Here is a 15168-nt window from a genome sequence, read left to right as displayed (position 1 = left end):
CCACGAGGCCAAACCTGCTCCGGGGCAGCCATGAGTGTGGTGGGGCAGGACCAGGCCTCAGCACCTCCAGGCCTCTTGCGGCCTCAGTCTCTCTTCCTGGTCCCAGGGCTCTGAGGACATGGGCGATTTGCAGGGATAAGGCAGGAGGCATGCGCAGGCCAGCGGTGGGCTCAGGTGGGCCCTCCACTCATGTCTTGCCCCTCTCTGCAGGTGGTCTGGAGGAAGCTGGGAGACGCTGCCAGCTCCAAGCCCTCCATCCGGCAGCACCTGTCTGGAAACCAGTTCAAGGGTCCTTTGTAGGGCCATTCTTCACGGATGTGGACTGGCCCCTCCCAGGGCTCCCAGGCCCTAGACGAGGGCAGGACTCTCGCAAGCCACTGTCTTTCTCTGGTGAGTTGTACATAGGACACGGACCACCCTGGCTGCGTGCTGTGATACTGTCGGCCAGGCTTCCGCTCCCGCCTCACGCACCAGCAAACTGCGAAGCCGCGAAGCCGAGACTGCTCCCTGGTGGCCAGAGTGACCTGGCTCCCTCTCTGGCCTCGGGCTCCATTTGCAAGAGGCTGAAGGCCCCTGCTGGGATGCCAGGCTCAGGGACTGTCCAGGCTTCCGAGTCCTGCCCTCGATGTGGGGGCCGCTCATCAAGCTTTCCATCCTCCTGGTGCCCCTGTACTGGGCAGAGGCTGCCATCACCTGAGTCCTGACACAGTGGCACCATTTCCTGCCCTGCCATGGCCGGGACCCCAGCTCACCCAGCACTGGGTCCTCTGTGTCATGGACAAGGAAACTCACCATGTCTGGCTGCTGGAGCTGCTCGGGGCTCCCAGGCCCTTCCTCTCACCTTGGCCCTGGGAGCTTGGAGTCCCTGCTGTTGGGGGTTGGTGCCAGCCACCCTGATGCCAGTTGCTGCTTGTTTTTAGTGTTTCCCCTCCCTGACACCCCCAAACATACATTCTCTGTGGTCTCTGTACCCCGTGCCAGGGTTAGCCCCATCTTTTAGGGTCCCTGCTGCCCAGCATCCTACCTGGGGCTCACAGGAACAGGGAAGGTCCTGGAGGGCTTCTGGGCTGAGCTGCATCTAGGGATGGGTAGAACTGGGTCATGCGGAGTCCCTGGTCAGCTGTGGGGTGGCTGCCTCCAGGGCTGGCTATACCTGGGTCACTGTGGACACAGCTACAGGGGCTTCCCATGATGAGCATTCGGTTCTCTTTTGGAAGGAAGGACCCTGACTTGGTTCTGGCTTTAATTTACTGTGTGACCTTCATGAAATCACACAGCTTCTCTGGGCCCCTGCTGTAGATGGTCTCAGTCCTCACAGCTCACAAGCCAAGGCCAAGCTCATGTTGCTGCCTTGCTGTCTCATGGCAGGTCACCTCCTCTCTCCAAGCCTCAGTGTTCTAAGCTACAAAATGGAAGCCACCCTCCTTACAGCAAGAGACCTTCAATGTAAATGATCCCGTATAAACCATGAAGTGTGATAGGAAATATTTTTTAGTTTGTGAGAGGAAAATGAGGCCCAGGAGGGGAGGTGATATTGTGCTACTACACATAGTGCCCTGGCTACAGGGGAGATCCTAAAATCTCTAAGAGGGCAGGCCATTTTGATGACATCCACGCATGCACGTAAGTGGCCAGCCCCAACCCCGACTCACCTCTCTTCACTTCCCACTGAAAGCCGTGTCTCCCCTCCTCCGATGGTACTTGAGCTCCGTGCAGCAGGTACTTGAAGGGCCCAAGGAGCGTCTTCCTATCAGGCAGGTCTCATTCAGGCCGAGCCAAGGATGGGGACCAGGGCAGGGGAGGGCAGATGGCTTCCCTGCTGCTTTCCCCAGCTGGGGACCCTCTACAGGGAGTGGTTCCCTTGGCGTTTGCCATCTGTGCCCTTGTGTCCTGCACTCAGGGGAAAGGCCCGCAGCCCTGGGCGTGCCCTGGGGGTGCCAGCCAGGGGCTTCAGGGCTGGGCCTGCTGCTCTTGCTGTGGGCGTTACCAGAAAGCTCTTCCCAGGAGCTGCTACCTGGTCAGGTGATGAGCTCCCTGTCCTCAGGGGTCTGCCCCCATCTACTGGTCATGGTACTGCATCACGCCTGCCTAAGCGGGAAGCTGGGCTGGTGACACACATGTCCCTTTGGGGTGTCCTGAGGGGTGTGGGTCCATGCTGTGTAGGAACCCAGTCTGGGAGCCCACGTGTCGTTTGGATCAGGGTGGCTTGGCCACCACTGAAATAAGCAATAAGGGCTCCTGGTATCTGCAGATCTACCCAGGGAACAGCCTGGAAGCCACCTGTGTCCTGAGGGAAGTGACCCCATCCCTGGTGCTGTGGAGGCACCAGGGGTCTGCGGGGGCACCTCCTGCCTGCCAGAGGCCCCTGAGTCCACACAGCAGTGGACAGCTTTCTGGGACGGGACTGTGACAGTCATGTCTTCAACATAACAGTTAGTAAAAGCCAGCAGCAGCAGGAGCCCAGGTGCCCTTGGCAGTGGCAGAGCCATGAGTGAGCTGGGGTGGGCCCCACCGGGCCTCTCACAGTGGGGAGCCTGTGGGCCATAGCTCAGGGTGACACCGGGTGGCCCTCCCTTCTGGAGCCTTAGCTCTGAAACTCCTGGGCAGGGGCCAAGGGGATGGCCTTTCATAGAGGCCCCTTTCCGTTTCACATGCTAATTCTCAATCCTGAAGCCCAAGGAGACTCAACACTGGCTTCAGTTCCACTGTGACAGGTCACCCTTCTGGTCCCAGCCCAGGTGGCCTCACCTATGCTGGAGTCAGAATCTGCTGAGCACATTTTCTTAGGGTGGCACATTTTTATCCAAAAGTTATTAGCTACACACCAGTGTTTAAAGAGGAAAAAGTGACCTTTCATTTGTTTTTTCTTGAAACTTGAGAGGAAAAAAAAAACATACTACTGATTTTTTTTTTTTTTTTTAAAGAAACAAACTAAATGCATGGCTGCAGAGTGCTAGAGGTGTCTATTTTTCATACTGTGGGGAAAGTACTCATGCTGCTTTTTGGAAACAGGCTGGGACATCTGGTTCCTGTCCTGGGCCGGCAGCTATGCTATTTTCTGTAGAAGGTGACCAAGGTGGACCTGCAGCCACCCCCACAGAGCCGAGCCTGTGGATTCCCGCCTGTTTCTACCTTCTATTGAACCACTTTGATTTGTGGAGAGAATAGAACTTTTTGATAGTGTGGTAAAAACATTGATTTGAACTATTTTAGTAAAAGGAGTAACAAATAAGATTGTGACCGTGTATACTTTGAGCTAGATAAATAAAGGCCTCTTTGCAAGCCTTCTGGTTGGTGCTCCCTGCTCATCTCTGTTGAGGACTGAGGGGTGGCCTGGAGCCATGGCCCAGCAAGCAATTCAGATGGGGATCAACTGGCACTCTACCCTTGCCCCATACATTTGGCCCCTCAAGTGGATGGTGGAGGCCACTAATTGCTACCCACAGGTCAGGAGTGGAAAGGATTTCCCATCCAAGCCTGGTCTCAGGAGCCCATGTTCTGTGCATGGATGCTGTAAAGCTCAAAACTGGTCTGGAATTTAACCAGGGTGGTTAAAATCACATGCAGAGCCACACCTTAGTGTCCCCAGAGACATCAGGGAGATGGTCTTCTGTGATGGACTCCACAACCCCCAATCCCACCTCCTGCCCTGTTAAACAAACAAGGGGCAAGTTCCAGAACTGATTTTATTTGGATAACTGACTGAAGGAGACTTGTTTGTAACCAGGATGGCATTCACAGTATGTTGTTACATTCACACTTAAAAAATATATCTCTATGTACAGGAATTTGCAAATAGATGTAAACATACATTACTTTCCAAGTACATTTCTCCCCTTCTCCCAGGAGGAAAAAGAAATAAGCCATCCAACAAGGCCACCCCTTCACAATAGTTTAATACAAAGGCTGCAAATACCTCTAAATCAAAAAAGTGGTTCATCTGACCTATTGGGTCTCATGGGGAGAACACCACTGAATGACAATAATGACAACAGCTTGACCTCAGATGGAACTGGACTATTTAAAACTGAGTTCCCAGGAAAAATAGGCACTGATTTCTAGAAGGAAAGTCACTCCTTACTGAAGCTATTTATTGAGCCAATATGGCTGGTTAACATTTTCACTAGTATAAAGTAACCCAGTGCAGGACTCTCAGATGACATTAGCTGAAACTGTACAGTCAGACTGCAAGAGGAGCTGCCTAGGTCACACTGAAGCTGGCTGTCCCCGACCTCCAGGTGTGAGGACCACCCCAATTTCATCCCAGGGATCTGGCCCCTCCCTTCCTTACTGCAACTGTCTGGCATTATACAAGGTCCCCGCTGCTTACACTTAAACTACTCTTCAAGTTAATTAGAAAAACTTTTGTTTTAAAAAAAAAAAACAAGGAAAAAAAAAAGGCGTCAGGTTATCTCATCCAGGCCGCCCTCCCCAGTCCCCCAACAGGAGGCATGCCAGGTGGGGGGATGGGCGGGGGCACAGGTGGCTGTCCTCCAGGGGGCACTGCAGGAGGTGGGTAGCTAGCCGGAGGCAGGCCCAAGCCTGGAGGAGGGTGAGGTGGGACTGCATGGGTGGGGGGCAGGCGAGGGGGTGGGGGTGGAAAGTTGGGGTTGTAGGTAGGTGGAGGTGGTGGGTAACCAGGAGTAGGGGGTGGAATGGCAGGTGGGGGGAAGGAGGCTGGGGGAGGAGGCACAGGTGGTGGGGGTGGGTTGGGGGGATAGACATGGGGGTGGTAGGGAAGGTGAGCTGGCGGGCCATAGGCTGGGGGCAGGGCGCCATAGGAGGGGCCTTCGGTCTTCATCATGGACTGCAGGCTCTGGTAACCCTCTCCAGACATGTAGGAGCTGGTGGTGGACATTCCCGTCATGTAGCTGGAGGGGGGCGGGGGTGGGGGCCGGTGTGGTAGAGGTGGTGGCTGGTGCACAGGGGCCGGGTGGGCCGGAGGAGGAATCTGGACTTTGGGGAGGTCACTGGCATCCACCGGGCCAGGCGGCTCGGCCTCGCCTAGAGCAGCAGCGAGGGGAGGCTTCCGGTCTGTAGAAGAGAGACAAATCAGTGCCTCACCTGTGACTTGACTAGGTTTCCAGAGCCGCCAGGTACAAAACCACAGGCATGACTCCTTGAGTGAGAGCCCTGAGCCAGGAGCTCTCAGCCCACTGCAGGCTGTGAGGGCCACTGCTGTTGCTGAGGGCCACCTTCACAAAGGTGCCAGGAGCAACTGACACATTTGTAGTCTTAAGTGCAGACCAATGTCCTAAGGCCAGCAGTTCTTGCCCTGACCTGTCTCCTAGGCCCTCCATAACCATCTCCCAATGACCCTGGGCCTCTCCTCAGTGCTGGGTGTACAGCTACAGGGGCTCCGTTCAGCGCCTCTAGCACAAACCAGTGCGAGCTCCTTCAGCTTCTTGCTTCTCAAGTCCCTGAGGCCCCCAGGGAGCCAGGGCCCCGCTGCAGCACCACCTGCAGCACCTGCGTTTTGCCAAGAGTCTGCGAGCTGGTCAAATGAATGAGGTGCTGGTTCTGGTTCTGTTACTAAAGAAGCCAGGCCGGGCTTACGCTGTTCCTTGAAGGATCAGTGTGTCCACATGCAAGTGGCAGGCAGCACCTATTGTCAAGCATTCCTGAAAAGTTCCTGGGCTCAGACCAGGCCATGGGCCTCCCCTGCAGTGTTCCAAATCCCTTGGCCCTCACTCCTTTCCCAAAGCCTCCTCTAGTAGGTTTGGCCTGGGATCCCAAGTCCCGGTCAGACCCTTGGAAAATGACATCAGAATATCCCATACCACAGGTAGCTCAAGACTTAGAATGTATGTCTTTCCCTGAGGTAGCCCGAAAAGAGCACAAGTCACAGAAAAAAGCTTCTGGGTATAGAAAATGTGAACTGTGCAGGCAGTTTCCAGCTCCCTAGGCACTGGCCTGTGCTCTTTTGGGCTGGGCAAAGCACATCATGGCATCCTGATTGTGCAGACTTGGACACTAAGCACAGAAGAGACCTGCCCAGGCACCAGACTACTACTCTCCATCAACACAGAAACTGTGGCATCTGCCATTCCCTATCCTCACCACAATGAAGCTGAGCAGAACTGCAGGCTGGCAATAGACACACCAATGGAGCTGCCTGTGCTAATTGGCACCCCTCACCAAGGGAGGTAGGACAGGCCCCCAAGTGAGGGGCCCTTGACCCTTGGTCTCAGAAGCTGAGCAGACCAATTACCAATTCCTCCTGTGTCACTCCATGGGCCTTCTGGGTCCACACACATCCCCTTTACCTTCCAGCCTGCGACACTCAGCTCAGCAGCCTCTCCTGTCACCAGAGCACCCAAACTTGCCTTTTGTGATACTGCTCTACAGAGGCCTGTCCATGGCACTGCTCCCTTTCTGCACCCTCCCTGCTAGCACCTGGCTGCTACACAAGGCCCCAAATTGCCACTAAACCTCACTTTGAGCTCAACCTCTCTCCTGTCATGGTCTTGTGCTGCACAGGAGCTCTGACTCTGCCTTCTTCATCCCCTAGTGCCCCGACTCTGCCTCCTGACCTTCCGCACCAGACAGCTATGAATGGGCCTTGCCTAAGGAGCCCCTGTGATCTGGGCTTCCTTTGTAGCCACTTTCCCCTTTGGGAGGTCCTGCTGTGGCTGCCAGGTTCTGCTTACTCCTACCAGTCCTCCTAGTGGCCCATCTGGCTCCCAGGTCCTATCTGAGAGCTAGGCCTGTCCACCTGCAGTCGTCTATGGTAGAGCTGCCTGTGCTGGGCAGTGCCCCTGCAGGGCCTTGAACATAGGCAGGGACACCTCACCAACTGCCCCGTTTCCCAACTGTGCCACATCCCACATCCCTCCCTAGCGGTGGCTCAGCCCCTAGTACTGGATTGGGGAACTACAATTGCTGAGTCGACAACTACGCTACAAGCACTAAATGAGCAACTGCAGCATCTCTCCCCACCTGCCCTGTACTGGGGATGGAACCCAGGACGCTCTACCCTGAGCTAAGTCCCTAGCTCTTTTTATTTTTAAATTCTGACACAGGGTCTTGCTAAGTTGATAAGCCTGGCCTTGAAAGTGCAATCCTTTGCAGGTGTCTTTTAAAGCAAGGTTCGTATTAAATTGGAGATTGTGGGATTTGGCTCCAAGTAGAAAATGATGCTTCCTTTTCCTCAAAGCATATAAAGTTACCATGAGTGGATATGACAGAAAGTTAGCTAATGAGCTGCATGTCTGTGCAGGCATGCATCAACTTGAGCAGCGTCTTCATATGCTCTGACCAACAACTCCAGTTAGCACAGCAGACTTACAAGAGGCCAGGGAGGTCTCCAGACTATCTACACCCTTCAGAAAACACGCCAGCCCTGCCTGCTCTGGTTCAATGTTTCAGCTTCTGAGATGGTGTACAGGTAAAGAAAGCTATTTCTAGTGCTGAGAAGCCTTCCAGCTCAGTGTGCCTCTGAGAACCTGAAGCCCTTCCATTTCCTCTCCATGTGATTCTGCCTACGGCTTACTCTTCTAATTGCACTAGGAAGACATCTTGCCAAGGAAGCAGATAAGATAGGCTGGAGTCTCACACCCATAGCAGTCCTGCCTGGCTCTGAATCAATATTCACTGTTAGCAGGATTTTATTTTCCTAAAATCCATTTATCTGTGTAGTTCAGCCATTTCTGGATGAGATCAGAGGGAAGCAGATATACTGAGGTCTATAACTGCAGAATATCTGGTTTGTGATGCAAATGGTTTTTGAAAGCTCCTTGCTTGTGGCTGTCTCTGCAAGCTGCCCTTCTACAGGCTTCCCTAGCACCCCCACACTGTTCCGCTGTCCCACAGGAGCTGCAAGGATGCCAGCTAAGCAGCCTCGGCAGGCACTCACCTGGCGGTGGGTGGGCCGGAGGCAACGGTGGGTGAGTGGTCTCTATTTTCGGGATTTTAGGTGGTGGTGGTTCTACAAAGAAAAAGTGAATTAAAAGGCCATTCATACCAATTGCTGTAAATAAACATGCCATAAGGAGAAAAAGAAAAATGTATTATCAGAGATTTCTTTGGGAGAAAATGGACAGATATGACTATTGCTTTAAGGGAGCCAGGGGAAGTCTGTAGCCTAACTGCTGTGAGCTCATGAATTCTGCTCCAAGAGCAAAATGATTCAGGTACTACCCTCTCCCACCCCAAAACAAGGCCTGCCGACCTCCTCCAGTTAGCTGGTTCTCCATATCTAACTATGTATCCTCAATGTCCACTCAGGACAAGTCCTTTCATAATACAAAGAAACAGCATAGCACATCTCAGAGAAACCAAAGAAAGGCCCTGAGCAGCAGTGCCATGCCAGTAGGTCCCCTGGTGCTTACTAGAGAATTCACCACCTTTTCATTTGTATTCAGACATTGAAGTTTATTTTCTCACTCTCAAACACTAATTTCCAGTTGGCAGCAAGCGGTGCATTACCCAGAGACAGTGGCACAGTCGCAGACAGGATTCACAGTGCCCTAAAGCACCAGTGGCTGGCGTGCACCAGGTGGAGGAAATGGGCCATACTTTGGCGCCACGTTGCCAGCCTCCACAATGACAACGCTGGGCCGTTAGGACAGGCTATAGGAAGTCCTCACTCTTCTGTTTAAGAAAGGCAGGAAGCACGCAATGCAATGGAAGACAAACTCCACCTTACTTTCCTGTTGCAGCTTTTGTCCTGAAACTCTGGACTTGCCTGATTCTATCTTGGACACCACCCTGATCACCATCTCCTCCCCTGGCATCGCTGACTACTTTCTCTCCTTTGCCTTAAACATGAGTTATTAATTCAAGGTTCAGGGACCTCTTTGTTCTTTACCCTCTTCTTTGTTGACTAAGCCCTGCTCTCTATAGTAAATCTACATTTCCAGCCTCTCTCCTCCAACACCGCATTTTAACCCTGAGCCTCCAATTCACACTTGACCTTTCCCTCTGCTGCTGGGAAATGGTTGCACTCTGTCTCACTTGCTTCCCCAAACTAGTCTTGATTAGAGCCTCCTGACAGCAGTATGAGAGTGATACACTCTCATACACCTATAATTTTTAACTTTCTAACAGTCACGTGAAAAACTAAAAGAAGTTGAAATTAATTTTAATTAACTTGATATATCAAAAATCAAATTTCAATGTGTAATCAATACAAAACTCCATTCAATTCACAAGATTTTTTTACATTCTCTTTTCTTGTGAACCTGTGGAGAGCTGAGGTGTGTGCACCGTGGGGTGTGGCAACCCAAGTCAGCAGCATCTCTAGCCCTTGCCTGCTGGTGGCCTGTAGCGCACGGCATGGTAGAGCTCTTAAATAACACCACATCCTGGCCTTTCTGATCCCATTGCCACCACTGTGTGTCCCCACAAAGTCCCACTTGGTGCCTACAAGCTTCTCCCCTCATTTCCCATGATTTGCCCTACTTCACTGTTGGCAGGACCTGATCTCCAATGAATGTGACTCTGTTGGCAGGACCTGATCTCCAATGAATGTGACTCTACTGTTCCCCTGCTCAAAAACCTCCATCAGCTCCATTGCATTTGCAAACCCTGTGCTCCTCAGCTGAGGTCTATGACATGCTGTAAGCCTGAGAAGCCTCATTTTCCATCTTATCAACAGATGTTCCCCCACCTTGCCATCAGAGCAAGACTCTGACTCTCAGCTCCTCTGCACGCCTGCCCCCTTCTGCCTGATGCTCCCGCCATAGGCTCAAAGGCAGGTCTTTCTCCAAGGTCACACAGGCCCTTCCTGCCTCTCTACAGAATGATGTGTCAGCTCATCTCAACTGCACGCTCCGTGCAGCGTAGATCACAACCCACTCTTGCATCTTACACTTAAGGCCTGTCAATTTGGTGCTAAAAAAAACCTTCACCTTACTGAACTCATTCTCTTAAAGATGCCGAGAAAAACAGAATTTTATTAAAAGCTGCAGATTTACAAGTTTTATGAATAATCCACTTGAATCAACAACTAAGCAACAAAGGAACGAGTATATATGTCTGTGCCTTTAGAAAGAACAGTGTGAAGGGATGGACTGGCACAGAGACAAACATGTCTAATTTTCTGTTTGGAGTCTTTCAGATTTTGCTCATTCTGTTCATTTCCCATATAGAAGCAAATTAAGCAACTGTGGGCCCTACGCATGTGAACAAAAAACCCAAAGTGTTTTCCAAAGAGGGCTCGCTTGTCCCAGCAGCAGAGCTCAGTGTGTGGCTCTTCAGGAACATACAGCCCAGCACCTCCTGTCCTTTTCTTTGGCCCTTGCTGCTGCTGCCACCTTGAGGACAGGCGCTCCCTGTGTCCCTGCACTCCTGTCTGCATTGCTGCAACCCGTCCTCCTTCACCCACAACTGTATTTTTACACGTTAGTACATCTTTACTGCCAATAATGTTTCCAGTATGGATCCCTTTGTCAAGATATAATCTAAAAATTATAGTCCGTTGATAAGCAGACAAGAAATGTGCTTTTTCTGGCAGATGGAAAATTTCTGAAGAGAACTAAGGATAGGTTTTAAGACTAATCTATACCTGAAAGGAAATGATGCTAAGGCTTTACATAAAACTAAAGTTGTGCATAGAGACACACAAAACTAAAAAATATTAAAATAAGAAATTACCTGCTGCTTTGCTCTCTTCTTTGGGAGAAACCACCTGTTACAAAAGAAAATACACAACTGTTAACTGGGATCCAGGTTTTGGTGAGGAAAAACCCTGGGCACTAAGAGAACCATAGTTGATAGAATGTGGCCTCAGACCACAATTATTTGTGCTTTGTACTCGCAGGGATAGAGCTGGACACCTAACAGGAAATTCCTGCTCCCTCCCTCTTTCTCTTTCCAATCAGACAGGATGTCTGTGCACAGTGAGTTCTCAGCAGCACTAGCTCCAGCCTCTGCTCTGCTTGATCCCCAGAGCTTGCTGATGAGTGCTCACTACCCACAAGGCTTTTTCCAGTGGCTGTGCAACATAGGGAAAATAGACTTGAGCTCCAGGGCCAGAAACTTTTACAAATATCCTGTGTCACTTACAGAACAGAACACCAAGGAAGGAAATAGAAGGCACAACTATTCAATCAGTCAGTGCACTGTGGCTGGACTCACTGGGGTGGAGGAAACGATCCTCACTTTAGGGTCAGTCGCTGCACATCATCAGCAGCCACAACAACCCTATGAGGGGGAAACACCCTGACAGTTTTGGAGCCCAGTCAGAGATGACATATAGTGAGGCCTGGAGTTGAGGGAGAGAGCCCTCCTGGTTCTCAGAGGGCATTAGTTTTTGGGCTCCCTAAGGCAGAATGGAAGGAATAAAAAATAGGTAGAAAAGAGACATAAAGAAGAAGTAAGTATGATTTTAATTCAGAAGTTTCATATACTTTTCCAGGCCTATCTCTACCTCAACCTATTGGCTGATAATTAATCCCTAATAATTAGATTAAGAGAAAAAAATCACATTTTTAAGAAACCTGTAATTTAGGGGACTTTCCAGCTACTGATGGATATGAGATACTGAAGACCTCAGTCTAAAGATCTTAAGTTTGACTGGACAACCAGAAGCCATCTTGAGATCACTAAATTAATATATCACTATTTCATACTGACCACTCCTTTAAAAGAAGAATGGGGAACCCCAAAGTTGCACCTCTCGCTCTCCAGATGGCCTCATTCTCTCCTGCATGTGTATTTCTTGCTTTACTCTCAAAGATCTCTCTCTCTTGAGCTTGCCCCTATTCTCCCTGAATGTGTATGTATATCCACCTTCCTAAATAAACCTCTGTCAATGCCCCTGACCGGTGTGTGCTGAAATTCTTTTCTGTCATAAAAATCAAACACCTCACTGGCCCTGAGTCAAGTTTCCCCCTTTCTTTGGAAACTTGTCAGGCCCTTCTTCAGAGACACCACTTCTCCTGGGACATCCCCGCTGATGCCCAGCCTGAGTCTGGGCCAGTCAATTCTTGCTCACAGTACTCAGTGCAATTCCTCAGAAACGGGACAGCACTGAAGTGCACTGCTGCCACCTGGAAAGCCTACTCACCACGGCCCGCTTCGCCTGTCGGGGAGGACTGGGCTGTGGGGACGGCTTCTTGGGTGGCTGTGTGGGCGGCTGCTGCGGCTGCTGGGCTGATTGCTGGGAGTCCTTCTGCTGGGGCTGGGCTGGTTCGGAGCCTTGAGACGGTTGTGACTGTTGTACTTGTGGCACTTGTGGTGTAGGCTGAAGAGATGGGGGCTGTTGCAGCTGATGGGGGGTGTGATGAGGCATCTGTTGTTTTCCTTGTGAGTAAAGATCCAGGATCTGGTGGCAGATATCTAAATGACAGCCAACAATTTCACTTACCACAAAAAAAGACATTTTAAATCAAATTTTACCTATGGAAATCCTAGCTATGATTCTCCTACAAGGACCAGTAATCAAGAATCCCATTTGCAACCCACCCCATCATTGCTGTGTGCAAAACTGGGCTGGAATTTTTAGCTCATTAAAACTTTATGCTTGGAGAAAACAAAAATTGTATTAGAGAATTACAGATGTCTCTGAAAAATGGCTTACAGATACCTATTTGGGGAAATTAACTCTTGGGACTCAGGATTTACAGGGACATTCTCAAGGAAGCTGGGCCTGCTCAGATTACCTTCCAAAACATCAACAGGGACATCTTGAACAAACTGCTCCCACCATCTCCTATACATGGGTTTGGAGGTCCATTCTTGTATTTCAAACTTGCACAAGCGTCCTGCGAGATACATCACGGCTACTGCTATGATCTCTGGTTCCCATTGCAGTGACAAGGTGGTGCAGAGACTAGCTCGACAAGGAAAGAAAAAAAAAGACTTCTTGTGTATAATCTAATATTTATGGTCACACCAATGCACGGAGATCAGAAGCCATCTATTTGCATGTCAATTTGCTTAGTCATCTAAACATGACTCAAGTGTTATAAACAAAAAAGCAAGTCTTTAGGTACCAAAATAAGCTACTTCAACCATCGTTACTTATTTGAATGTTCTTTAAAGAATTATAATAATTCTATTATGTTCAAAAACTGCTAATTATGAAACACCAAAGAAAGATGGTTTACATACTTTCTTTTGGTGTTGAAATCCTGGCCCCTGCACTCCTCTTCAAGTAAAACCTTATGGGAGGTCAAACATCCTACAAGTCAAATCTAAGAGGAAAAAGCTGCTGTGTTGTCATGGGGCAGCTGGCTCCCAGTCATTGGCATTCTAAGGAACACACTCGAATGCCATCACAAAAAACCAAGTGGGCTCAAAGCATGCAGTTGTCACAATACTCCAGGGTGTTGCTCTGTACTTATATTTCAAGTTGTCAGTAAGATTTCAGCTTTGCACACTACATGGCCCTGCAGGGCGGGAAGAAACCCATTTGCGGAGAAGCAGATGACCTGGACTTCAGCCCCCAGCTCTGCCACTGTCACTTCATACAAAGCAAGTTAATTTTTTTCTACTATAAAAGGAAGTATTTGTATTAAATGACCCAGAAAATCCTTTTAATGACATCAATGTATGAACATGCATACCTGTCATTTACAAATGTCCACGCCATTTGAACCAACTTTTGAATTTTATTTTTATCACCTAGAAATGAGGAAAACAGGTAAATCAATAGAAATGGGGCGGGGAGGGAGAATTCAAAAGAAGCAAAAGAATTTGAGACCTACTGTGTGTCAGCACAGCAAAGATCTTTTGTCTGAGAAATGAGGACAAACAACATGCGTCCACATTCTACCTCTTGTTCTTTTTCCACATGACCTACAATGAACCACTATTTATGGGAAACCTGGCTCTGAAGCTAATTTTATTAGTCTATTTAAAAAATTCTGACTCATTTTCCTGTCTGCTATCACTTGGCAACTGGATGACAGAACCTATTTATGCATAAAAGGAAACAGCATTAATGGCCACACTACTGAATTGTCTGAACGAGCTATGTCTTGGGTAATGCATTAATACATCAAAACTTCCTATTTTCCTCTTCTGAGAAGCATAAGGGGAATATAAAAACTTCATTATGGTTTAAATATGAAGTGGTCCCCCCCAAAACATGAGACAACGTAGCAATAGGTGAAATGATTAGATTATGACAGTAGTAACCTAATCAGGGGATTAAACCATTTGATGAATTAATAATTTGAAAGGACTACTATGCTGGGTAGTAACTGTTGGCAGATGGGGAGTGGCCAGAGGAAGTAGGTCATTGGGGGGTGTGCCTTTGGGGTTTATAATTTGTCCCTGGCAAGCAGAGCGTGCAGTGTGCAGGTGCTTTCTCCTTCTCCTTCCCTCTCTCTCTCTCTTTGCTTCCTGGCTGTCGAGAGCTGAGCAGCTCCCCATCTGCTGTCTTTCTGCCAAAATGTTCTGAGTCCCCCATGCCTACAGCAATGGAGTAAGCTAACCATGGACTAAACCTATGAACTGTGAGCCAAAATAAACCTTTCCTCTTCTAAGTTGTTCTTGTATACTTTGGTCACGGGAACAGAAAGCAGACTACCACAGACTTGATTTCAGAATGGAAACGGTCTTCATCTGCAGTGCAGGAAATTGAACCCAGGGGCTCTTTACTGAGCTATACCCCTATCCCCTTTCATTTTTTAAATTTGGAGACAGGGTCTCAGTAAGTTTGGAGGCTGGTTTTAAACTTTCTATCCTCCTTGCCTCAGCCTCCCAAGTCACTGGGATTAGAGGCCTGTACCACCATAACCAGCTGGAAAAGGTCTTTAAAAAACTTTTTCCAGGCTGGTAGTAGCCCAGAGGTAGAGAGTTCGTCTAGTACATTGGAGGCTCTGGGTTCAATTCTCAGCACCACATAAAACAATAGATAAATAAAATAAAGTTAAAAACAAAAAACAAAAACCAAAAAACGTCTTCCTCCTTACCTTTAAGTTGTTTTGCATATTTGAGCAGGAATTGGTATGGATGTTCTACCTGTAAATCAAACTTTATGGTCTGTAGTAAGATTCTCTCCAGAACCATTACTTCTTCCTAAAAATAAAATAACAAATGCTGGGACAGTATTTATAATTACAGGTCTCAAATAGCATTAAAAAAGAGTAAACATTTTCATCTATTTTCTCTTCAAATTACACTTTTACTCTTTATTCCTTCTTTCCTCTCTCCACTCAGGCTCAGACAGTGATAGATTTCCAGAACTTGCCACAGGAAGCCAAGCCAATCAGATGG

General features: G+C 49.0%; 2 protein-coding genes across 5 annotated transcripts in view; one reads left to right on the top strand and one right to left on the bottom strand.

Moving 5' to 3' along the window:
• Positions 1-3287, top strand: part of Ccdc85c (coiled-coil domain containing 85C) — a 71088-nt gene extending 67801 nt beyond the window's left edge. For all 4 annotated transcript variants that reach the window (XM_021732080.3, XM_021732079.3, XM_021732081.3 and 1 more), the window contains one exon: positions 211-3287. In XM_021732080.3, coding sequence (XP_021587755.1) covers positions 211-300 — 90 coding nt within the window. In that variant the 3' untranslated portion in view covers positions 301-3287. The remainder of the gene's footprint in view (positions 1-210) is intronic.
• Positions 3288-3672: 385 nt separating this feature from the next.
• Positions 3673-15168, bottom strand: part of Ccnk (cyclin K) — a 32598-nt gene continuing 21102 nt past the window's right edge. The window contains exons 5-11 of the mRNA XM_005333903.5: positions 14865-14970; positions 13512-13569; positions 12606-12775; positions 12011-12282; positions 10597-10630; positions 7856-7927; positions 3673-5034 (exon numbers count right to left, since the gene is read on the bottom strand). Of these exons, the coding sequence (XP_005333960.2) occupies positions 4409-5034; positions 7856-7927; positions 10597-10630; positions 12011-12282; positions 12606-12775; positions 13512-13569; positions 14865-14970 (1338 nt within the window). The 3' untranslated portion in view covers positions 3673-4408. The remainder of the gene's footprint in view (positions 5035-7855; positions 7928-10596; positions 10631-12010; positions 12283-12605; positions 12776-13511; positions 13570-14864; positions 14971-15168) is intronic.

This window comes from Ictidomys tridecemlineatus, chromosome 5 (genome assembly GCF_052094955.1).
Source record: "Ictidomys tridecemlineatus isolate mIctTri1 chromosome 5, mIctTri1.hap1, whole genome shotgun sequence".
NCBI lineage: Eukaryota > Metazoa > Chordata > Mammalia > Rodentia > Sciuridae > Ictidomys > Ictidomys tridecemlineatus.
Note: the sequence above shows the minus strand (reverse complement) of the source record. Positions and strands in the feature narration are given on the sequence as shown.